Below are 24,659 nucleotides of genomic sequence, written 5' to 3'. Positions count from 1 at the left end.
TTCAGAGCACACACCGGCAGCCCTGTCACTGTTTGCCGTTTAGCACTCAGTGTGAGATCAATGAATGGTAAACACTCACAACTCTGCGAGTCCCCAATCAGTAATTGAGTAGGTCTCCCAGGCTGATCCAGCGTCCTCCCTCACATCCCTGTCCTTATCGCTCCATCTTTCCCTCACCTTTCCTCCCTACTGGCTGCAACACAACCTTCGGCTGCCTTAGAATTGGCCACAGAGGATTTGGGGGTTTGTCACAATTGGAAGTATTGTATTCTTTGAATTAGTAATGCACCAATGTAGATTTATCTTTTCATTGCCAGTTTCAATTTCTTATTTTTTTTTCCTAAGCAATTAGACAATTTTGACACTGACTTTTGATTTTTGTTGGGTCTTTTTTTGTTAGTGTTATTATTACTTTAGATACTTTAGATTACTTTAGATTGAATAATTTAAAAATGTAATGTAAAAACATAATGATTTGATCTAAGGTTTGAAACAATGCTACATAAAATCATACCTGTACAATTCAAGTGCGAACAGCAGACAGGCTGAATGAAAATACATATTTTTAAAAAACAGCTGGATTAACAGCTATTTCTTTGTTTGTGCTGGAAAAATAGCAGCTGCGCTGAGATTTAGACACAAAACTTTAATCCAAGCTGTAATCACTTACTAAATCATTAATCAAATGTAAAGTTTGCGAAAAGAAAAATGGCTGAATGCAGCTTACACTACCACTACCAAAGATGGTGCCAAGTGTCAAGAACAACTTTGTGACAGATACATGGCAGCAACTCAATGCATTTAGGCATGTAGACATGGTCAAGGGGATCTGCTGTAGTTCAAACCGAGCATTAAAATGAGGAAAAAATGTGATTTAAGTGACTTTGAACATGGCATGGTTGTTGGTGCCAGAAGGGCTGGTCTGAGTATTTCAGAAACTGCTGATCTACTGGGATTTTCACACACAACCATCTCAAAGGCAAAAAATAGAAAATATCCAGTGAGCAGCAGTTCTATGAGCGCAAATGCCTCATTGATGCCAGAGGTCAGAGGAGAATGGCCAGACTGAGGGGTCCAACCCGATACAAGTAAGGTGTTCCTGATAAAGTGGCCGGTGAGTGTATATGACAGATATGTAAGCATATATGTATGAATATATTTACTAATGGTTAAGATGATTTGACCTACCCAGATGAGCCTGTTTTTTGTTTTGTTTTTTGTTTTAAGAGTTGTTATGTAACGGACCAAGTTCATTCAGGCAGTTGTTATCGCAGAATAACATAAAAATGTTGATGTTTACTGTCAGTATACCCAGATTAACCTGTGTTATTAGATTTTACGGTTGTTATCTCGGAATAATGTGCCTTGGAATGTCGCAACTGACCAATCAGAAGCATTTAATCCAGAAGGCTGTGCAATATAGTGCAAAATGTCTAAGAAAATACCTTCTAAACTTTGTAATAGATTTCAGTGTTTGATGTAGGGTTGGGTGAAAAAAAATCAGTATTGGTATTTATTGACTGAACACCATTGTCAATATCAATAAAAAAAGTTTGCTATAAAGTTTCGGTATGAGGCCTATAGTTTTAATAAAATGTGGCAGCTTAGTGCACGTTTGTCATTTCCAATGGATGCATGCAACATGGACGATGCACATATGGGAGCAACGCGCATATGTTGTGCAAGCGGCGCACACTTGACGCACAAGCCTTTTCCAGGCACACCTCGTTGAAAACTTAAACTTTTCAGAATGCCGCGAGCGCACCAAGATTCATGTACGTAGAACTAACCAATCAGCTTCACACTTTGTATGGAATATACACATGTCAGTATTAACGGCAAACTAAATACCTCAGACAAACACAGTGCACCTAAACACTGCAGTGCTTTTTACTTTTCTCCATAAACTTGCATCGGAGCTGCAGCAATGATTTGTCCGTTTGTCATTCTCTGAGAAAACAGTTGATGGTCACCTAGTTACAGAAAGACAGCAGGGGAAGAAATTCATGCACTCGTGCTTGTCACTTCAGGTCAGAAAAACAACACACATGAAAATGAGTGCCGTGTAGTAGCAGTGAGGAGATTGGAGATTTGCTTTTTGGTTTCTTTTCTTGTGCATCCCAGTCACTAGCTCCCCATCTGAAAATTTTTTTTAACATAGTGGTAATGTAGTCAAGCAACTTCACAATAGTTGTAGTATGTATTTGAATAATCATGATTAGTTCCAGATTTGATTATCATAATTTATTTTGTTTACATAGTTTGAGGTTTACTGTATCATTATTATTCACACCGTAAAATTTGCTTTGATTATTCAGCATTTGCGCTTTACTATTGCACATACTTTGTAATATTTTATTTATCAAGTTTAGGAGTCTCTTTAACATTTACTGTATGTTTATTTTATAATAAAGGGATCAGATATTTTTGTTTAATTTATTTTATTTTTTTTTTTGGCTATTAAAACTATTTACCTTGTTGTAATGTTGGTAAATTAAAATAAAGTGGTTAAAAATGGATTGTTGAAAAATATTAAATAATTATCATTACAGAATGATATAAAACATCATATCATGATCTTTTTTTTCATTATCGCCCAGCCCTAGTTTGATGTAGCAGGAGGAGGGAATTGCTCTGTCTGTAACAGGCACTGATTCATCTTTCTGCCAGTAGTCAACAACCATAGACGGGCGTACCCATGTGGCCTCTGTTAACACTTTGTTTTCACACTTGGTTCTATAAAACATTGCAATGCAGTTTGTGTGCGTCCAAAACAGAGATAGGCCAACAACAAAACAGATGTGCATTTGGGGCAAAAAAAAAAAAACAGTCAATTCCGATTCCTGGCTGGTCGATTGGTGCCTCTCTAGATTGAATTACGAAAGCAGGATTTCAAGGCAGGTTTGATGCTAGATTCTGTGAATGTGATTCAAAATGCAGTGGAGCTTTTGCCGCCGGGCCATATTTTAGTCCTATAGATTTATTCCTTTTCCCCCGTCTCATTCCATCGCCCTGAGATCAGTCACGGTGGCCTGCGGCTCCCCAAGGAAACTAGACAGGGGTGAATCGATTAATTGATTTGGGAATCAATTAATTGAGCCATTAAGGCAGCCATATGCACGGAGCATGAAATGAGATCTTTAAAACGGCACATATGGCCGCCAACCTAAAGACCCGCTGCATTCCTTCCTACACTTTTATTGAAAGAGCAGTAAACGAGAGGAGCATATTTCCAATTATAACACCCCAGTTGTCTCTTCTGCAAGAGGGCCGACGTTGTTAAACCGAACCTCCCGCAAAAGGAAAAGTGCAATTTTGTTAAAGCAATAAAGACGGCGCACATCTTGTCAGTTTTACATTGGATGGTTTACTACACTGCTTTAGCGTTTTATCTTCCGCTTTTCTTTGTTCTCTGCCTTGAGGAGTGGGTGTTCTTTTGTTTATGACTTGTAATAACACAAGACAGAATGTTTTTTTTTCCTTCTTTGCACTTGTGCAGCCTTTCATGTGTTGAAAGACTTGTGGTTTTCAAGCACTCTCTCATGTATTGCCCCCTCTTTATCATATGAGTGGGTATATCTTCTGTGCAAACATTACGATGACATGATATTCATATTTACAGTGCCAGCAAACCGTTCTTTATTCTTCATTTGAGTTCATTTTCTCTTGCTGTTTTTTTTTTTTTTTTTTTTTTGTCTGAGTTGCCCTGAGCACCGCCTGATTTAAATAACAATGCCACACGCACACACAGACACGCGGTTCATTCGCTTGCCAGTAATTCCAGTGAAGCTTGCTTTAACAGTCCTGAGCATCTGTAATGTCAGAGAGTCAGTTGTTACACTGGGACTCAGTCATTCTTTTGTTCCAGACAATATGATTTCCAGAGTGCTTGAAGCATGACAGGACAGCTGCAGCGAGCAGAAAGTTTAAAAAATATCTCTGGGCATAACTGCAGGCTTCAGGCTTTCTCACGGAAAATAAATGCACATAAATTGACATATATGTGCACATGCTCATGTTAACACACATGATGGGTGAATTACATTCAAGCGAGTGCCACTATTGCCTCAGTCCAAAGAGCAGCACACTTTAAGTCATGCTTAAGAAAAGTGAAAATGCAGAAAAACATTTACAAAAGCAAAATTAATTATCATTAATTTTATTCTTTTAATGGATCTTTTTGTTTACAAATGGATTTCTTATTGAATTGGAGTTTGACTCATTGTTTTTGTGATCTGATTTTGATTATATATATATATATATATATATATATATATATATATATATATATATATATATATATATATATATATATATATATATATATTTATATTATATAATTCAATAAGAAATCAGTTTGGGGTCAGTTTTTATTTATTTTTTTAAAGAAAACTATTCTGTTCATCCAGGTGGCATTTCATTCATTCATTCATTTTCTTGTCAGCTTAGTCCCTTTATTAATCTGGGGTCGCCACAGCGGAATGAACTGCCAACTTATTCAGCAAGTTTTTACTTCCAGCCGCAACCCATTTCTGGGAAACATCCAGACATACACACACACACTCATACACTACGGACAATTTAGCCTACCCAATTCACCTGTACCGCATGTCTTTGGACTGAGGGGGAAACCGGAGTACCCGGAGGAAACCCACGCGAACGCAGGCAGAACATGCAAACTCCTGACCAACTGAGCCGTGGATCGAACCAGCGACCTTCTTGCTGTGAGGCGAACGTGCTACCCACTGCGTCGCCTCAGGTGGCATTTATTAAATGTAAAAAAAAAATGTAAATTGCTAAATTCTTATTTATTATATATCTATTTATTACTTAATGTATGTAGTTTCAGATGAAATTATTACTCCGGGCATTGTTGCTTTAATAAATATTATCATTAATAATAATATAATTTTTTTTTATTAAAATGCATCATTAAAATCACTGGAATAAATTGTTAAAATAAATTATAAATAAAAAGTATATGTAGAGACAGTGGGAGACACTTTAAAAGGACCATTACTGCCAGATCAAGGATCAAGAATGTGTGTATAGGTATAACCACAGTCTGCAACTATGCCGCCTGGGGGCCCAAACAGACAGAAGTAAGCAGAAGCTGTAAATACCCTGCTGCTTGAAAATGAAGAAGAAATAATGAAAGCATTGCAATTCCTTCATTAATATATATATATATATATATATATATATATATATATATATATATATATATATATACACACACGTCATCACACAGCAAGAGCAATAATAATAGTCTAAATATATATTGCTTTATTAAAAGCTTCATAATCCAAAAATGGGAGGAAAAGAAAGTCTGGATTGATTGTAACACTGTGTATGTGTGGCGACGGCACAATTAAATCCCATATTTATTTTTTCCTGTTCCTTTAAGGGCACAAAAATGCCATCTGGGCATCGCCCACTGACACACAAATGTACACACAGGAGAAAAATAGAAAGCAAATTCTCCTGCTGCAATCCTCTCTCTAGCTAAATCATACAAATACAGTCAGACAGAAACACACACGCACACACTCGGGGCTAGGCAGCCGTCCAGACTGAGAGGCACATAGTCGCAGGAGCAGCCAGCAGTCATGCGTGGCCTGAGAGAGCGAGAGAAAGCAAGATATAGTGAAGCAGCCATGTCATATTTCACCCACGGCCCCAACCGCTGCACACACGGCACATTACAAACTGCGCCTCAAATGCACAGTTGCGTGTGTGTGCTCTACATATGTTTTTCCTATCTGTCTGAGAAAGGGAGGCTGAAACAGGTGGTAAAAGTTTTCACCAGCTATATTGTTAAAACAAAGCTTTGGTCCTGGCTTCCCAGGAGTGCCTGGAGGTTCAGGCACGCTATATTATACATTCTGACTGCGACAGACACTGTCAAAAAACAGATCAGTGGCACGGTCTACACTTGTGTTCAGCGAAAGCTGGTTTGCATGCAATCCACTTGTGGTGTGATGTTGGATGTTTCCAGGTCCAAGCCTCTACTCTGCTTTAGATTGAGAACATTGGATCTAAATAGACATTTATTATCTCTGTTTAGTTCTATCACACATTAAAGGCATAGTACTCAGTGTTTGCTCATCCTCAAGTGGTTCCAAACCTTAATAGTTATCTTTCTTTTGTTGAACACTAAAGATGTTTGAAAGAAAGCTAATTTGACTTTCATTGTAGATAAATCTAAATAAATACCAAGTCAATGGTTACAGTTGTACTACTTTCTTTAAAATATCATCTGTTGTATTTAACAGAATAAAGAAATTCATAAATGTTTGTAAAGGATGAGTAAATCCTAACAAAATTTTACACTTTTGGGTGAATTTTCCCTTTAAAGTGAATCTTTTTTAATAAAAGATGAATCATTGTTTGACTATCTGAGTTTAGGCATGGATATAAACATTACAATAATGGTTTTCAAAAGTATTACAGCATACAGTGAGTGTAAGTACTGTTTGTTGTTCGCTTTTGGCATCTGATAGAGCGTTTGGACCCAGAAGCTGTGACAATCGGATTGCTGCCCCAAAATTTGCCAGTCTAACTAACTGATATTCTTTCCCTCTGTTTTAACTCACAGCAGACAGACGATTCAGCACAGACAGACAGCCAACAGCAAACACAGTCATCCGAAATCACAGAAATCAAAACGCAGCCCAAGAGGCTCCACGTCTCCAACATCCCCTTCAGGTTCAGAGATCCAGACCTCAGGCAAATGTTTGGCGTAAGTGTCTTTTCTTCTTCTTTTACTTTGCCAGCACAGGTTTATAGTTCAGCTCTGAGGCATGTGCCAATGCTCTGTCCCACTGCTTGGCAGATGATATTTGAAGTTTGGGTATGATCTGTGATCTGGGTCAAGAACAGCCTCTGCATTTTCTGTTAGTAGTTCCATGAGAGAAGGAGCAGGGTTGCTTCACTGGATCAAGAGAGCATTACTGAATTTATAATGTACAAAACTCTTAGGCCACCACCAGCTTGATGTTTTAGAAAATATGACCATCCATTTGTATGTTTTAAATATGTATGCACACAATACATGTAGATTATAGGCAAAAGTCAGAAAACTATTGTGTGGAGACTGATTTGAAGAATTACATGCTTCTCTCAGCACTTTCCCAAGTTTAAAATTTTTGTCAGACTTTATTGTATTGTATTTTACCATATATTATTATTTTGTCCATTACTTTTAACCCCATACTGGTTTTATAATATTTAATATCCAAATCTCAAAATTGGATTAATATTATATTCATTGTCATTGTACTATTTCTGAAACAACAAAACTAATGGTTGCTTTCAATAAAAAAAACTGTAAAATATTTTACAAAGATGCATTAAAATTATCCAAAGGGACAGTATATACCTTTACATTATTACAATACCTTTTTATTTTAAATACATTTCTTCACTGGAGCATTGGAGCAAGATGCATTGCTGAATTTATAATGCACATTGTACAAAAATCGTAGTCCACCGCCAGCTTGATGTTTTAGAAAATATGACCATCCATATGTATGTTATAAATTTGTATACACAAAATATAAATTAATAAATTAAATCTGATTTGTTTTTGGGGTTGGGTTCTGTCAAAAGTCAGAATTCAGTTCAAGGATACTCTTAAACTATTGTGTGGAGACTGATTTGAAGAATTCCAGGCTTCTCTCAGCACTTTCCCAAGTTTAAAACTTAGATATAGACATTATTTAATTTAATTTTACTTTTTTATTACTTTGTCCATTACTTTTAATCTCATACTAGCTTTATAATGTTTAAGCCTGGACCCTGTGGAGACCTGTCAGTGTTTTATCAGCTGTTTCTTCACTTTAAATCTTAAAATTCTATTAATATTATATTCATTGTCATTGTACAATTTCTGAAACAACAAATTTAGTGGTGGCCAAAGACATTTGAGTAAAAAAAAAAGCTGTAAAATATTTTACAAAGATGCATTAAAATGATTCAAAGGGACAGTAAGCACCTTCCCATTATTACAATACAATTTGATTTTAAATAAATGCTATTTCACTGAACACTATTTTTATCAAAGAATCCTGAAAACAGAAAGCTTTTTTATTTTCATAATTGATAATGGTACAAAATCAACAAATCATTATGCTCAGGTTTATGTGATACTGGATTAATGATACGGAAAATTATGCTTTACATTACCACTACAAAACAGTCATTTAAAATTGTAATAAAATTTAGGGATGTCCCGATATGTGTTTTTTGCCCTTGAGTCGAGTCTGAGTCATTTGATTTTGAGTATCTATTGATACCGAAACCCGATCCGATACTTATAAAATGCATATAAAACCTACCTATACCTATAATGCATATAAAAAGGATAAAGAATAAAGAGTGATGAAACCTCATCCAGGATGTTTCTTGTTTTTTGTTCAATTCACCTTAGTTTAACATTCATCAACTCTGACTCAAAACTTTGTTAACTCTATTAACAAGCTAAGCACTTCTATGAGGTAGCTTGAACAATCAAGTAATAAATCAATAATCAATTTTTCACTTTTGGACTTTAGTACAACAATACATAAATAAAAAAATCTATTATAAAAACAAATAGCACATCTGCTTAAAATACCCGGCAGGCAATACCAAGTTTACATATTTCAAAGTTTGCTTTGGCAATGTTGTTGTCATCAACTTTCTAATACATCCAGACCACGCAGACATACTCATGCTTTCCACTTCAAGCTGCTTCCGTGTTCTACTTTCTCAGCATTTAACCAATAGCGTCTCTGCAAAAACTTGATGTCATACCACATGCATTGTTGTTTCTGTGTAAAGTCCAGAAAGAGGTCTAACTCTGTGTCACTGCATATGTGTAAAAAAAAAAAGAGAGATAATATAAACACATTCTGATTGATTCCGATCGAGTCTGAAACTGCGTGATAATGCCCGATTTCTGATCACGTCATCAGATCTCGACATAACTAAATTTATAGACATGCATATATATTCAAGTCCTGATCTGGAAGTTATTGTACTTCTGATTCTGATCGAGTCTAAAACTGCATGATCGAGCCTGATTTCTAATTACGTGATCAGATCTGGACATCCCTAAATAAAATGTCTCAGAATCAGTCATTTGTACAAATAAATGAGAAATGAGAAAGAAAAGGTTTAATCTTTTAACACCTTTGAATGGTCATGTGTGTACTAAATTATACAATGCTTAAGTCAAAAAATCTAAATGTACCTAAATATTACTGACATATTCAAGTATAATTTTAGACCAAAGATTTGTGGTTTTTTAAGATACAGATTTAAAATAACCCAATAAACAAATATTTAAAAACCTGTAAGTAACTGTCTCTAAATTGAAGTGATATGAATTGCAATATAACAACATATCTAATCTGTCTTCTGTTCTCTTTCCAGCAATTTGGTAAAATCTTAGATGTTGAAATCATATTTAATGAACGAGGATCAAAGGTACGTTTTGTGACTTTTATCTTTTGCATGCCTTCAATTGCTGACCAATCAGAACAGTGCAGCGAGTTAAACGTGTATCCTGTTTACCTTAAAAACGAGACAGAAGCCAGTACCTGCACTGTACAGAATAATGCTTGTTGTAGTCATGTTAACGTATGTAATGCAATCTCATATCAGCTGCTGTGCTAAAGTTATTAGTGCCCTGTTCAATGGAGTGTGTGGAAATGTGTTTGGCACTTGTCTTTGTTCAGCTACGGTGTCAAATGAAGAACATTCTCCGCTGAGCTCTGTAATTGACAGCGTTATTCAGTGTTATGACACTTAGCATCATTCCTGTGCACAAACAATTTTCTTTATTGAAATGTGAATTATGTTCTTCTGTTCCAGCTGGGGGAGATAATGATGCATGTTAACAAGTTCTGTAGTTCGCAATACGTTATCATTTATCTTATGAGTTGTTGTTTTTTATTATTATTATTATTATTATTATTTCGTTATGACTTATGTAGTGTTAAATTTGTTTTTATTCCGCTTTTTTTCACAAGTAGATTCCATTTTGTTTTGTTTGTTGTTTTGTTTGTTTGTTTTTTTTCTCTCTCTCTCTCTCTCTCTTTTTGTTCCAAGTGACTTTACGTTCTGTTTCGTTTGATTTCTCCTCAGAGGTTCTAAAAGAACCCGTAAATTATGGTTAATCTCGATGCTTTGCAAGGTGCAGGAGAAAAGAGGAGGAGAAAGAGAGAGAGGGGTAAATGCAGCAGCAGCAGCAGCTGTTTTTGAGTGTGAGAATGGCAGAGGTAGAGCCACAGTGGATTTCTTGGGTGTATGACTGAATTAATAATGTGCATGTTGTTCTCCCCCCTCCCCTCTCCCACCTGCATGCAGGGTTTTGGTTTCGTAACTTTCGAAAGTAGTGCCGATGCGGACAGGGCCAGAGAGAAATTACACGGCACGGTGGTAGAAGGTCGTAAAATAGAGGTGCATGTAACAAATATTTCCCTTCTCAATTGTTTTTGTTTGTTGGTTTTGTTTGATTCATTTGATTACTTTGGTTTTATTGTCGTCGCCCTTTGCTGTTATTCTTGATTCTGTTTTGTGTGTCAGTGTGTGCCTCACTCTCATCTCACTATTTTAGAAGCATCACTCGTCTTTTTTCCTGTTTGTGCTCCTCTCTCAGTCCCTCCCTCCCTCCCCATTGTATCCCTAATATGTTTCAGTTATTCTTAGACCTCAAAGCAGATATAATACGGTGCTCGCCGTTCTCTAATTGGTTTGCTTTCGTTGGCATTCACTTGTGTTTATTTCCTTTCTTTTTTGTTGTGTTTTTAAGCATATTTTGGCTTAATAAGCAAACGGGTGCAGTAAGTCATCAGGCAGAGTGCAAACAGCATTTGTGTGATGATAGCCAGAGGTCTTATTGCAAAGTTGACGAGGGATCTGCGCTTAAAGCGGCCCGAAGCTGGCAGCGCTTAATTGGCCTGAAGACGCTGCTGTTAGAGACAAACACAAGCCTTTAAATCTACAGCTCAAATTTACACTTGCTTTACAGTCTAGAACAGTCACTGAAGGTGAAATAGCAATGACAAGTGGGCATCTTTACAGACGACTCTCATTTAAAGGGTTAGTTCATCCCACGATGAAGATTCTGCCATTATTTATTCAGCCTTGCATGTGGATTAAATCTCATAAGACTTTTGTTCAGCTTTGAAACACAAATGAAGTTCTTTTTAATCACATTTGAAAGATTTCTGTTGAAAAACACAAAGAAGTTCAACCTGGCATCACTTGGTTGTTTTAGCATGTTTATTGGTCCTCACGCCTCAACCAAGCATCCCTGATCAAATTTATAATATTACTCACTGTTCAATGTTTAGAGGTGAATAATAGCTTAAAATAAATCTGATTAATCAATAATTTCTCATCCTCATGTCATTTCAAACCCTCAAGACACTGGTCGTTCATCTTTAGAGCACAAATTAAAGTATTCTGGATGAAATCTGAGAGCTCCCTCATCCTCTTTAGACAGCAATGGTGCTGAATTATTCAAAATATAGAAAAGTACCAGAAAACATCATCATTAAAACAGTCCATGTGTCTTTAGTGGTTTAATTGGAATATTGTGTGTGTGTGTGTAAAACACAAAAACAAGTTCATTCTTTATTCATATACTCTTAAGAATGAGCCCCCTATACTGACACTGGGAAGAAAAAATTACAGTTGAATAAAGTTTTTGTTGAATACAGTTCTTTGTCCACACAAACGCATTAGCTTGATAATATTTTAATTAATCCACTGAAGGCATTTCTATTTGGGGGATTATTTGGGGGGATTTCTCTGGACTGTTGTAGTCTTTGGAGGATGAGGGAGCTCTCAGTGTTCCCAAGATCTCAGGAGTTTGGAACAACAAAAGAGTGTGTATTAATATTGTAATATTAATTTTTGAGTGAACTAACCCTTTAAAGATATGTCTTACTATTGGATAAAACTGCAAAAATTGCTTTACAAGCCTTCTGAAGTGTTTTGAGTATACAGACTTTCACTGAAGGAGCAGAAATCTCTCATATTTGATGTGTTTCGAGGACAAACAAATGTCTTGTGGTTTTGAAACGACATGAGGGATATTAAATGATGACCGAATATTCTTATTTGGGGTTCACTAACCCTTTAACAGTTCTGCTTTACTTTCTTTTTGTACAGTATTTTGTAGCTATATTTGTTTTCCTTTTTAAGAGTTATTTTCGGATGTGACTTGGTGCCGTCTTTCAGTAAGATGTTGCCTATTTTGCCTTCTCATTTCCCCCCTTTTTTCCAACGGTAGCTGGTAGGCCCCTGACCAAACTCAGTAAGCGTGGTAACAATAGATACACACGCGGGCGATGGCGGCGAATGGTAAGTGGAGAGAGCCATCTGCCATTTCACGAACTCCGCGCTGATACCTCGTGACTGTTTTTTGACTTGATGTTGAGTTTCTTGATGCTATTTTCTCTTGGTACGCGTGTTACTTGAGTGAACATTTAGCTTCCTGAGAGGCTCTGATTGGATTGAACTGAATCATGCGCATCCTACTCAGACTCTGAACTCCATGATTATGTTAAATAATGCACCCTCTTTTTTATATTCTTTCTTAGCTGTCCTTTCGGCTTGAATGATTTTTTCTTTTGTTATTATCTTATTTTCCTTTCCTTTCTGGTTCTTATTCTTGCGATGAAGCACAAGGCTTTTGGAGTGTTGAATGCTAAATGTTGCTTTGTTTTTCCGACTGACTGTACCTCAAATCTGAAAGTTTAGTGTATGTTGCGCTATGCCAAGCGTTGTTTTCTTTCGTTCTTTCCATTCTTCCATTCTCTTGTCGTTCTTTTAACCCAGTCGATCCCTCTCCACTGCATGCTGTCTCATATTCGATGCCTTTCGTTTGTTGAGTGCATTTTGTGTGTTTCTGTAATTTCTTATTTCTTCATGTACTTCTTCAACTTGATTCATTTTGATGACGCATGCAGATGAGTCTTTTTATGATGAGACTTTTGCGTATGTTTTCTTTGCTTTATGTGTCTTACCACTTTTCTTTAAGTAACTGTTTGTTATGATGTGTAATCATTTTGAAATTCTTCACCGTAATGCATGTCAGATTTGTTACCACAATATTTTCAATATTTACAGCTTTAGCTTCAGTATGTGTCTTGCTCACATGGCTCTGTTTGTGCTCAGGTTAACAATGCAACAGCACGGGTAATGACGAATAAAAAGACAGTCAACCCATATGCAAATGGTAAGAACAAGCTCCCTTGATGTTGTCGAATGCATAAGAGTATAGATTGAGGGACTGGGTGCAGACCTGGTGCAGTGCAATCTGAGCTGCATCCAATGCTTTTTAATGTGCTCACATAACCCCACCCCTCACAGTGACATCTCTACCTTCATTGAGTTCATTGTGTCTGACACTGCATCAGATATGTAGTCTCAGCTTGCATCATCAAGGCTGCTTCCAGATGCTATTGTTTAGATTTGGATAGAATATTAATATTGAAGTCATTGTTTACCCAATATTTTATATGTTTACTCACTAATTGCTCACTTTTTATGAGTTAAACACAAAAGTGGAAATTCTGAAAAATTATTAGACATTGACTTCCATTGTATGGAAGAAGTACGATGGAAATCAATTGCCTCTGATTTCCAGTACTTTTTAAAATAGCTTATTTTGTGTTCAGCAGAAGAAAGAAATTCAAATATATTTGGAAGAAGAAAAAGTGAGTAAAATATGACAGAATGTGAATTTTTGGATGAACTATCCATTTAATTAGTTTCTTCATTTTGATTATAAACTCTTTTTTTTAGAATGATTTTTTTTTCCTTTTTGTGTAATTTTAATTAAATATATAGATTATATTATATAAATTTTGAATGTGAAATAGTAATACTATTAACATTATTATTATTATTATTATTATTATTATTATTTATTAATTTATTTATTTATTTATTTATTTATTTATTTATTTATTTATTTATTTATTTTTGCATGGGGTTTGCAAAATGCTTCTATTTTTTGATGCAAGTGTTTGTTTAAAATTCATTCAGCTCTAAAATTTCAGTGATTATCAGATATTTTTCGAGAACACCAACACTGTCAAAAGTTTGTAAATCCTCCAACGTGATTGGAGAATAATTGTTTGTTGTTCACTGTTAAAATTTACTTATAGTTTATAACATATATGTTTATTTCCTTGTCTATAATACCATTTTGTCACCCATTGATCTCATACTTTGGAATTTTATTGAAATTTTAAAATATAAAGCATAACTTCACTGATTGAAAACATGCTGTCTTAAGTCCCATTCACACAAAGAACAACTACTACTGTGTAATAACTGTAATGATAACTATATTAGAAGTGACGCCTGGACAAGACATTCTGGGATTGTCAGGAAGCACAAACTACTTTCTTTCATCTGCCTCTCTAAATGTTTGCACTCAATAAAGGTCCAGTGAAATTAGGATAACTTTATTTAGATATTAATTTCAGTACATTATGTTAGTCTTAAAGTATATCCATTAGCTAGTGTAGTACAATGACAATGTATAATGACAATCATAATACAAAACAATGACAAAATGTGCATTTAGAAGATTAGATTGCATTTAGATTTAAACATGTAAAACTTGTAGTTTGTCACTTCCTCGTACTTTAAATGGATCAACGTTTTTTTTTTTTTTCAACAATCAAATGCTCTCTAGTAGCTGACATGCCCCGCCTCCTTCAAGATGCTTTGTTTGATATGCTCGATCTCAACCACTCCCACTGGCAGAACTGTAAGAAAATGAAACGCTATTGGCTGTTTTGTTGTTGTTGTTTTCACAAGGGAGAAACTACTCCCAGTCCTGCCCTTTCTTCATTTTCAGTTGAAATTACATCAAGCATTAAATAAAAACTGCACACTTCACATGACTTTTAAAAGGAAGATGCATTCTTATTGGCTGTCATTGTTTTTAATTATTCCTTAAACTGTAAACAAAACATTGAAAAAAGGATTTTAACAATACCATATCTCTTTTTCATTCCCATTACAGTTGTGATAAGAACTCCGCTATCCTTTTACATTTAGGCAGATTTTTATTCATTGTTACAGTTATCGTTTTTTATCCTGAACAAGCCATTATTCCGAATCTGAAATCAAACTCTTGCAGATTCCAGCTAGAAAAGAGGAGTGCTTGTAATTGTCAATTTCCTGAGCAAAAAAAGAGTGTCTTCTGAAATGTTTTTCACAGCACTTCTCTCTTCTTCCTAACCCAAAAGTTTAAATGGAATGAAAATCCGAGACAACCTTTTAGATCAGATCTCACTTGATATCCCAGTATTTTTTTACGTATAGGCAGTTTAAACAGACAGGCCATTTGTAGAGTTTAGATTTGTAGAGAAATCTGTCAGGCTGCTCAGTGCTCTGGATGACAGCAGCACTTCAGTGTGGTCGGCCCTCTGCTGACTTCATTACGCATGGGCCTGGAGGTTCTAGTTATAGCCAGAATCCAGCTTTTAGAGTTTTAGTTTGCTAATATCAGATCTCTTGCTCTCTGTGTTTGTCTAGGCTGGAAGTTGAATCCAGTCGTGGGTGCAGTCTACAGCCCAGAATTCTATGCAGGTGAGTAAAATCGGTCGTATAATACATTACAACTTGTAATCTTGGAACACAAGGTTCTCTTTTGGCATTGATGGATCGCTGTCAGAAAATAAATCTGTGTAAAGGTACACCTTTGTTCTTTTTTTAGGCAATAGGATGTACTTTTAAAGTACAATATGGGTCCATTAGTTACTAAGATGTACCTTTAAGGTAGCAATATGGACCCTTTAAATACGAGAATGTTCCTTTTGAAAAGGCAACATCCCAGTGACAGATTTTTCCTTGAGAGTATTTCTTGATGAACTGTAAACATCTTTATAATCCACAAGAGGATCTATACATAGAAAAAATGTTTTTTTGGATTATTAAAATGTTCATCACAGAAATGGTTCACGTAAAACTAAAAAAAAAAAAACTGAAATGACATAATTTCAGTATTACATCATCAGCTGTCAGTATGTTCGAAAACTGTATACCATCACTCAGCCTTTTCAAAGTTATTTTTGCGCTCAAACAAAAAATAGAAAAAAAACCTATGTATGAAGTATGTCAGAGCCTTAAGAAACAAATTGTTCTTCTTGGCCATTGCTGTGAAAAATCTATAATGAAATCTTTGTTTTTAGTAATGTTTATGATATTAGTCGGAGTATGCATAAGATTCTAAAGATGTACGTTTTTTCTGAATACTGTCAGTCAGCAGCAGCGTTTTGATCATGTTCACAATGCTTGTTGATTATCAAAAGATGAACTATCCAAGATCAAGTCCAACATCGCCTCTAAAGCGTGGATATTTTATACAAAGCACTTTATATCATTTTAATTATAACTAAACTTGCCATACGTCATTGTGGCTGTTAGGCCTGTCTCAATATCCATTTTTTGTATTGCAACAAAATATATTGCGATAAACGTTATTATTGTCATTTTAACACAATTTATGCCACTCATTATATGGTGCCAGAATAACAATATAATATCGTCACAATGCAAGTTAACTCTTCCAAAGAACACATAATATTTTATTTGTAACAATACTTAATTTAATTATAGTCATTTTTACAATTTAGTAATTAGGCATTGGAATCAGAATGTGAAAACGCATGTCCTAAATAAATAATAATAAAAGTTAACAAAAAAAAGTGCAAGTTAAAAGGTGCAATGGCTACAATATCTGCTACCAGATCTATTTTTAGTTGTTAGACACCCACATTAATTTACACTATAGTCATTTATAGTTAATACCATAGTGGTTTTTAAACATACTGACACTGACACCTCCAATAGAGATAGAGATGTTGCACAATGAAGCTAAAATGTTGCTAGAATAGGTTATTATGTATGAGCGATATATATTGCGTCACCAAATATGATTGAGGTCATGCCCATATGTTGTGCGATAAGGCAATATATTGATTATTGTGACGGGCCTAGTGGCTGTCAACCTGTCAACATTTTCTCAATTTTGTGACTACATTAGCTTGCTTGTGCATGAACAACTTTTGTCGGCTTCTTCTGGTTTGCACAAATCCCTTGTTTTTGGATCTAGATGTCTTATAGTGTTTCTGAAGATCTCTAACCACACTAATTGCCAGATTAACTCTTAAAATATGGAAAAGCCTTCATGTTGAAGGCAATAGAGGGTATTAAATTGAGAGTAGGAACACCCTCTGTTCAAGTTGTAATAGCGGCAGTTTGACAAAACACAAGTGGGAAAAATCCAGTGCTTTGTCTGTATTTATGTTCTGTTATAATATTATGTGTATTGCATTTGTGTTCTATTATACAGTATAAGATTATATTCACTTTATTCTTTGCAACATTTAGCAAAGCTGCCAATCACACACATCTGATGTTTTTTTTAATGCAATGGCCAATCAGAAGACCAATGACTCACCGCTCAAAATGCTTTGGTTTTTGTAGTGTATAAATTATGAGATTTATTGGCCATTGTAAAGTTCTTCATTGATTATAACAAAACTGTGTGGGAATATGATGAACGGTATTAGACAGTCTTTTAGCAATTATGAAAGAACCACATTCTAGGCTACAAATAATCCATTTAGAATCTGAATAAACGTAGTGACGTTCTCATAAAAATGCAGGACAAAAATAGCACCCTCACTAATTCCAGAAGCAACCTCATTGATTTGATTCTGGAACTAGCCCAGGATGCATTGTGTTGTAACAGAAAAATAATCTAGTCAATAGCAGGGAAAGAATTTAAAGAATAAATTGCTTCTCTAAAAATGTTTTTTGTAGATATATTTATAAATGGTAGCACTCCTGTAAAAAAAAAAAATAAATAAATAAAAAAAAAACACAAAAAAAAAATTCATTATCACTTATCCCCAGTTTTTTGTAGGAAATGTTATTTTTAATGGAATGTAAATCAGAACTGTATTCTTTACGAGTAAACACAATCGTATTGATATAAATGCTTCCAAATAAATAAATAATAGCACAAAGCAGCTCTGCAACACAGAGGGTTAAATGCATTTGCATGCAGGGCTAATGTGCAGCTTCGCTAATGTGTTTTGCGTGTGTGAAAAAGTACTCAGCCCACATGCCCTGAATCCTCCATTTATGAACACTGCAGAGGATATGAAATGGTGAATTACTGTGATACCAGATATGATAATTTCATATTCCTTACAAATAGCAAGTTTCAAAGCTCGCTGTTTTGTTTTATTTCCATATATTGGACTTGCAGTGACTCCAAAAGGAAAATAAATAGATGAATCTCATTGCATTAGATAACTCGTTTGATGAAAAATCAAAGCAAGGGATGTCTTTTAAAGGACGAAAGCACTTTTCACACAGCAGATTTGAAACTTCTTGTCGTTGCTTTGATAAGGTATCTGGTTTAAAAGTAGCCCATAAATGTTGATTTATTTTGAGAAAAAAGGAATGTGCTTTGGTACAGATGCTGCCATGTTTAAAGTGAAATTCAAACATTTTAGGTGTGAATAAAGTAAAGAAAAACAGTTTGAACACCTACCAAATGCCAATAAAGTACACTATTGGTTAATGGATTGCTAGTTGTATGAGTTAAGTAATCAGATTAAGTTTTTAAGTAACTAGTAAAGTAACATTCTGCTTGTTCCTAGAAAATGTCATAAAAAAGTATCATCAGTTACTTTTCATTTATTGACTGATGTTCTCTCCTGTTTCTGTCGATTGAGTGCAAATGTATTGCATACGACGTGTGAGCCTGATACTTAAAGTAGTTCCAGCTTAAATGTAAACATGTGTTTATTTCACTTCCACACAGATTGTATATCCTTTAAAATGTATTTAAAAATGTGAATGAATATTCATCTAAAATGTGTTGAATTTACTTTCAAATCAGAAAAGACAAAAGGAAATACAGATACAGGGATATTTTCTTCTGTGTGAGAATTATTTACTTCACATTACTTGTAAAAATTGTACATTTACATTTGTCAAAAATAAATAGTTTTATATATTATTACCAACAAACAAGCCCAGTCCAGATGAAAAGAAGTAACACAAATGTAACCTATTTACAACGTATTTACAACGTATAATGTATTTGTAAATGTATCCTTATAAAGGAACTAACTTACCTACCTACTTACTTACTCCCAGGGCTGTTTATATCGAAGTTGATATTTAGCCACACCATGTTGGTGTTTCTTAACATCTAATTTACAAGGTGGGTTGTTAGCCCAACGCTCAACTCCCAACCTGGAGGACCAGGACATACACACATACACTACTGAGACTTTAGCTTACCCAATTTACCTAACGCAATTCTTTGTTTTTGTGGGGGAAACCTGAGCACCTGGATAAAACCCGTGCAAACACGGGGAGAACATGCAAACTCCACACAGAAATGCCAACTGACCCAGCCAGGGCTCGAACCAACGCTACCCACTGTGCCACCTCTAAAGTTACTAACTAATGGATTTAATTACTTTTTGAAATTATGTTCTATCACAATTAAGTTCAGAGCGCTGCTCCTAAGGGAGCCTTAACTATTAACAAAACAAAACTAAAATTAGGTCATACACTGAGATAAGTGCCACATCTTTAATGTTTAAAACATAATATAGTATTAAATATACATTGTGCTACTCCTTTGATTTTGCGCAGTTTTTTTTTTCTTTTTTTTTAAATAATCTGTTACAAACACATTGGCATCTCTTTGTTCATTCTTGATTTGTTCAACTTTTATTTCCTGCTTTAAATTGACAGCCTGCCTGATAAAACAAAAGAAAAAAGAAAACGGCTGGCATTTATTTCAAATCCTGGTTAGAAATATCAACCATAAAATTAAGTGTCTGTTTTTGTAGATGCATTATTTGATGGAGAAATAGTTGTTGAAGGTGTGCATGAAGGGTGACCTTAATCGGGCTCTGGCATAGGCTTGAAAGAGCTGGCAGGCAGGAAGTGATTATTCTAATCACCCAAAGGGCCTGTTTCACAATGTGAGTCTCTGTTCACTGGCCTATTGGCAAGAGGCTCCAAGATGCCATTGTCACAACTGCAAACACGGTACACATCTTTGAAAACATAATCCAGCGAGCTTCCAGACCCCCAGGGCTTCATTTCGTTTTATGGGCCTTTGAAAGCAAGCGCGATTCGCCGGTTTGAAGGAGATGCTTTTTGCTGTCGTTTCCTTCGGTCATCTCCTTCTCAACCTTGGCCATCACAGCCTCTGACCTTCCTCGAACATCATTACCTCTCTCATTATATGGAAAAAATAGACATTTTATGATAATGCGCAGAAACTGGAAGGCAAAAAGTATCGAGATGATTGTTAAATGTAATTGTCTGTCGACGCAAGGGCATCAAAGGACTGAAATATATATTATAAATTAAAATCAATATTTTCAATTTCTCCAGACAGTCGTTTGCCTAATTCAGCGCACATTCTGTTAATTACAAAATGGCTCATTATTGATTTGCTTTCGTCTCACCTTTTAAGTGTCCAAACAGCCCACATCCCATTAAAGTGTGAATGTTTTGTTCTCTGTCTTAATTATAATCAAAGCATCATTAATACGCCCGAATTGTGCCGATATTGGAAAATGCCTTGAATGCTTTCGTTTGCCTAATGGCAGAAATAGGTATTGGCACATTGCTGTTTAGACTGCAGATGGAAAGAGCACCATACACTTATAAGAAAAATATATTCTAAATAGTGCCAAGTTCTTCTCTTTACAACCTTGCAGAATCCAAAGTTTGCATAAAGAACCATGCTTTAAAGGTGTCGTATAGTATCTTAATGGTCTAAAAATAATATTATTTTTAAACGATTTCTCTCTGCCTGGTCTTAAAATACTTTCTAGCCTTTTTATATAATAATATGGATGATAATAATAATAATAGTAATAATAATAATAATAATGATAATAATAATAATAATAATAATAATAATAATAATAATAATAATAATAATAAAAATAATAATAATAATAATAATTTGTGTTATTATTTTTTGTTATTGTTATTATGATTATTAATATTATCATCATCAATATTATTATTATTATTATTATTATTATTATTATTATTATTACTATTATTCTATATATATTTCTAAATTACATGATGTATAAGTTATGCATTGGCTAAATTTGTTTATATTTTTAATGTATAAATGTTGCACAATCGACAATGAACATTGTGAATTCATCAACATCATGAAAAAAATACATGGACCAAAGACCAAATTCTGGTGAAATTTCTTCACAATTCACTATGAAGCTTTGATGTGCATAATTTTTGTATTTTGTTCTAAATGAATGTCAGACAATAAGGTTGTAGATTATGACAGGATCTAAAATTCACAATTGATTTTGTATTTTTGGCATAATTGGTACAAAACCAGTGAAAGAAAAAGATTAAAGATTAAATTAGACATTTGAGGAAAGAAATAATAACCTGTTGAGAGAATGCCTACAGTCAGTGTAGTTAAACTTCTAAAAACATTTTTGACAGTTACAAATATGAAAAACAAATATGGGAAACAAAAAATATGCTAAACTTTACCAAAAATAATTTTTTGGTATTTAAGGACAACAAGATTCTTATTAGAAATAAAGAAATATTTTACCTTTTAAAAGACTGCTGGCAGTAAGGTGCTTTGACAGTTGCTAAAAAAAAGGGCAAAAAAATAAGAATCCCTAAACTTTAGTTCAAATTGGTTGGTTCTTCAGGACAATATAGTTTTTGATAGAAATAAATCATTTATCTGTTGAGTAAATGGTAGTGAGTCAGTATAGTTGAATAGATAAGCTCCAAAGGCACATTGACAGTTACAAATTTGAAAAATAAAAAAGGTGGGAAATGAAAACACTTAAACTCTACCACAAAGAACCTTTTGGTACTTCAGAGCAATATAATTTTTATTAGAAATAAACAAATCATTTACCTGTTGAAAGAGTGTTGACAGTCAATGAAGTTTGATGGTTGAGCTCCAGGAAACCAGTAATAAGGTGCTTTGACGTTTGCTATGAAAAGGGCCGGAATTAGGAATCCCTAAGTTTTAGCACATAGAATCATTTGATACTTCAGGACAATACATTTTTTAATATAAATAAAGAAATCATTTATCTGTTGGGTAAATGTTAACGGTCATTATAGTTGGATAGTTAAGCTCCAAAGGTACACTGACAGTTACAAATTTGAAAAACAAAAGGCGGGAAATGAAAACACCTAAACTCTACCACAAAGGACCATTTGGTACTTAAGAGCCATATGTTTCTTATTAGAAATAAAGAAATCATATCTGTTGAAAGAGTGTTGACAGTTGATGAAGTTTGATGGTTAAGCTTCAGAAAACGAGTAATATGGTGCTTTGACAGTTGCTAATAAAGACTTTAACACAAAGAATCTCCTGATTCTACAGGACAATACAGTTTTTAATGGAAATACAGAAATCATATATCTGTTGAGTAAACGATGACAGTCAGTGAACTCCATAGGTACATTGACAGTTACAAACTTGAAAAACAAAAAAGCGGGAAGTAATAAATCCTAAACTCTAACACAAAGAACCCTTTGGTCCTTCAGGAAAATATTATTCTAAATAGAAATAAAGAAATAATTTACATGTGTATGTAATGTTGACAGTCTGTGTACTTCTTGAAATCAGCAATGAAATGCTTTAGTTACAGATTTTAAAAATTTAAAAAGGCAGTAAAATACAACACCAAACTCTAGAAACAACCATTTCAACATAAAAGCCTTTTTCTGGGATTACACGATTCCAAATAGAACAGGCTACTGAGTGTAAAGAAGCATCTATTTTTAGTTTTAGCTTGAAAGTGAACTTTCTAAACAAATATCCTGAAGGAATGAGATGGAAAGGAGCGTCTTTGATTCATGAGGCGTTCAGATGTGTGGCGTGGCCAGTGGAAGCGGCTCTCACCTGCGGCAGACTGTTGATTTAAGATAGCTTTGATGTTCATTAACAGTTCTCCGGCTGAGGGGAATGAAAGCTATCGGCAGCAGGCTGAGGGATGACCAGTGTGCCAGACCCTGCTTGTCTGCCGGCCTGATCTCTGATTAAGTGTTACGCTTGACGGAGATTGGGCGGATGTTTGAAAATTAGACTTTCAGCAATTTACGCCCAGAGATTATGCAAATGGAGGCAACCTCTGACCATGGGAAATATAAGGCTGTTCTCTGAAGATGCTCGCATACACATGCTCTTTCTTTTACTAATGCCTGCGTTCTTTTAGGAAATGAGTTCACACATGGATAAGGTCAGAAAGATGCAGCTTTAGCAATTATTTTTTAGGAAGCCATACAAACAGTCTGATAACATATGCTCTTTTAACAAAAGACAAACTTATAAGGTTTTTTTTCTTAACTATGGGCAGTTTTAGATAACAAAACACTCGTCTTACTGTTGTCCTTGCTGTTGTCCAAAACACTCGTCTTACGTCACCAAAAAGAAGTTGATGTATTATTACGGAGTTTTTGCTGTGATATTACTGTTACTACAATATTATGTTACATCAATTCAAGTTTTGATTTTAAAGATGTATTAACTCTCTCAGTGAACTACCCTCTTTACAGTTTGTTTCCAAACATTGAAATTTAATAAATCAATCCTTTTCCGATCACAAATTTTTGAAAATCATGTCATAACAATGTTGCAAAGATTCATTTCATAAATTGCCTTGCATGTATTCTAAATAGGCACAAATAATATTTTTTTTGTAACCATTACTTGATTTTTACTAAAGCAAAAACTAAAAACATAAAATTGTTTTGTTTTGTTTTGTTTTGTTTTGTTTTGTTTTGTTTTGTTTTGTTTTGTTTTGTTTTGTTTTGTTTTGTTTTGTTTTGTTTTATTAAGTTTCATTTCGATTCGTTTTCTAGTACTGGGTTGTTGCTGGAAGGGCATCCTCTGCGTAAAACATATGCCGGAAAAGTTGACGGTTCATTCTGTTTTTTGTTTTGTTTTTTGTTTTGTTTTGTTTTGTTTTGTTTTGTTGTGTTTTGCTTTGCTTTGCTTTGCTTTGCTTTGCTTTGCTTTAAACCAGAAAAACTACAACATTAATCGGATTTAAGCAGTCAACAAAATAGAAATAATAGGAATAGTAAGGAATAGAAATAGAAAGTAAACAAACTAGGGTTGCACAATGTATCGTTTCAGCATCGATATTGCAATGTGCGCATATGCAGTGATGACATTGCATGATCTGTAATGTTGAGTTGATTTGATAGTTTTCCAGGAACCACACTTGCAAAGTGTAACCATATAAAGCAAAAAAAAATAAAATAAAATAAAAAAATTCACTTGCATGTGTTTTTTTAAGGCCTGTGTATGTGTGAGCATTTCAAGAGAGTTTAAAGCATTCAGAAATTATTCAATTTCTGTTGCTGAATGCTATTAAGACTCCCTAGAAAGTTGTAAAGCACTTTTTTTCACGTATATTTGATTTATTGTTTTCATCAATGCTTAAAATTTGTTTAATACATTTTATGCAAAAAATGCAATCCCCTCCTAAATCATCCCACTCGAACTAAATTAATGAATTATTTCTAAATAGAGCTATTAAATACATTCATATTGCAGTATACTGTATATTGCA

At 34.5% G+C, this 24,659-nt stretch overlaps 1 protein-coding gene across 50 annotated transcripts in view; it reads left to right on the top strand.

The window, feature by feature from the left end:
- rbfox1 (RNA binding fox-1 homolog 1) overlaps nt 1-24,659 on the top strand; it is a 445,956-nt gene that overhangs the window by 374,886 nt on the left and 46,411 nt on the right. For 36 of the 50 annotated variants that reach the window (XM_073939678.1, XM_073939683.1, XM_073939725.1 and 33 more), the window contains 5 exons: nt 6,599-6,742; nt 9,418-9,471; nt 10,354-10,446; nt 13,174-13,234; nt 15,553-15,606. In XM_073939678.1, coding sequence (XP_073795779.1) covers nt 6,599-6,742; nt 9,418-9,471; nt 10,354-10,446; nt 13,174-13,234; nt 15,553-15,606 — 406 coding nt within the window. The remainder of the gene's footprint in view (nt 1-6,598; nt 6,743-9,417; nt 9,472-10,353; nt 10,447-13,173; nt 13,235-15,552; nt 15,607-24,659) is intronic. The other 14 variants (XM_073939806.1, XM_073939875.1, XM_073939903.1 and 11 more) reach the window with 1 other exon arrangement.

This window comes from Danio rerio, chromosome 3 (genome assembly GCF_049306965.1).
Source record: "Danio rerio strain Tuebingen ecotype United States chromosome 3, GRCz12tu, whole genome shotgun sequence".
NCBI classification, from domain to species: Eukaryota; Metazoa; Chordata; class Actinopteri; order Cypriniformes; family Danionidae; genus Danio; species Danio rerio.
Note: the sequence above shows the minus strand (reverse complement) of the source record. Positions and strands in the feature narration are given on the sequence as shown.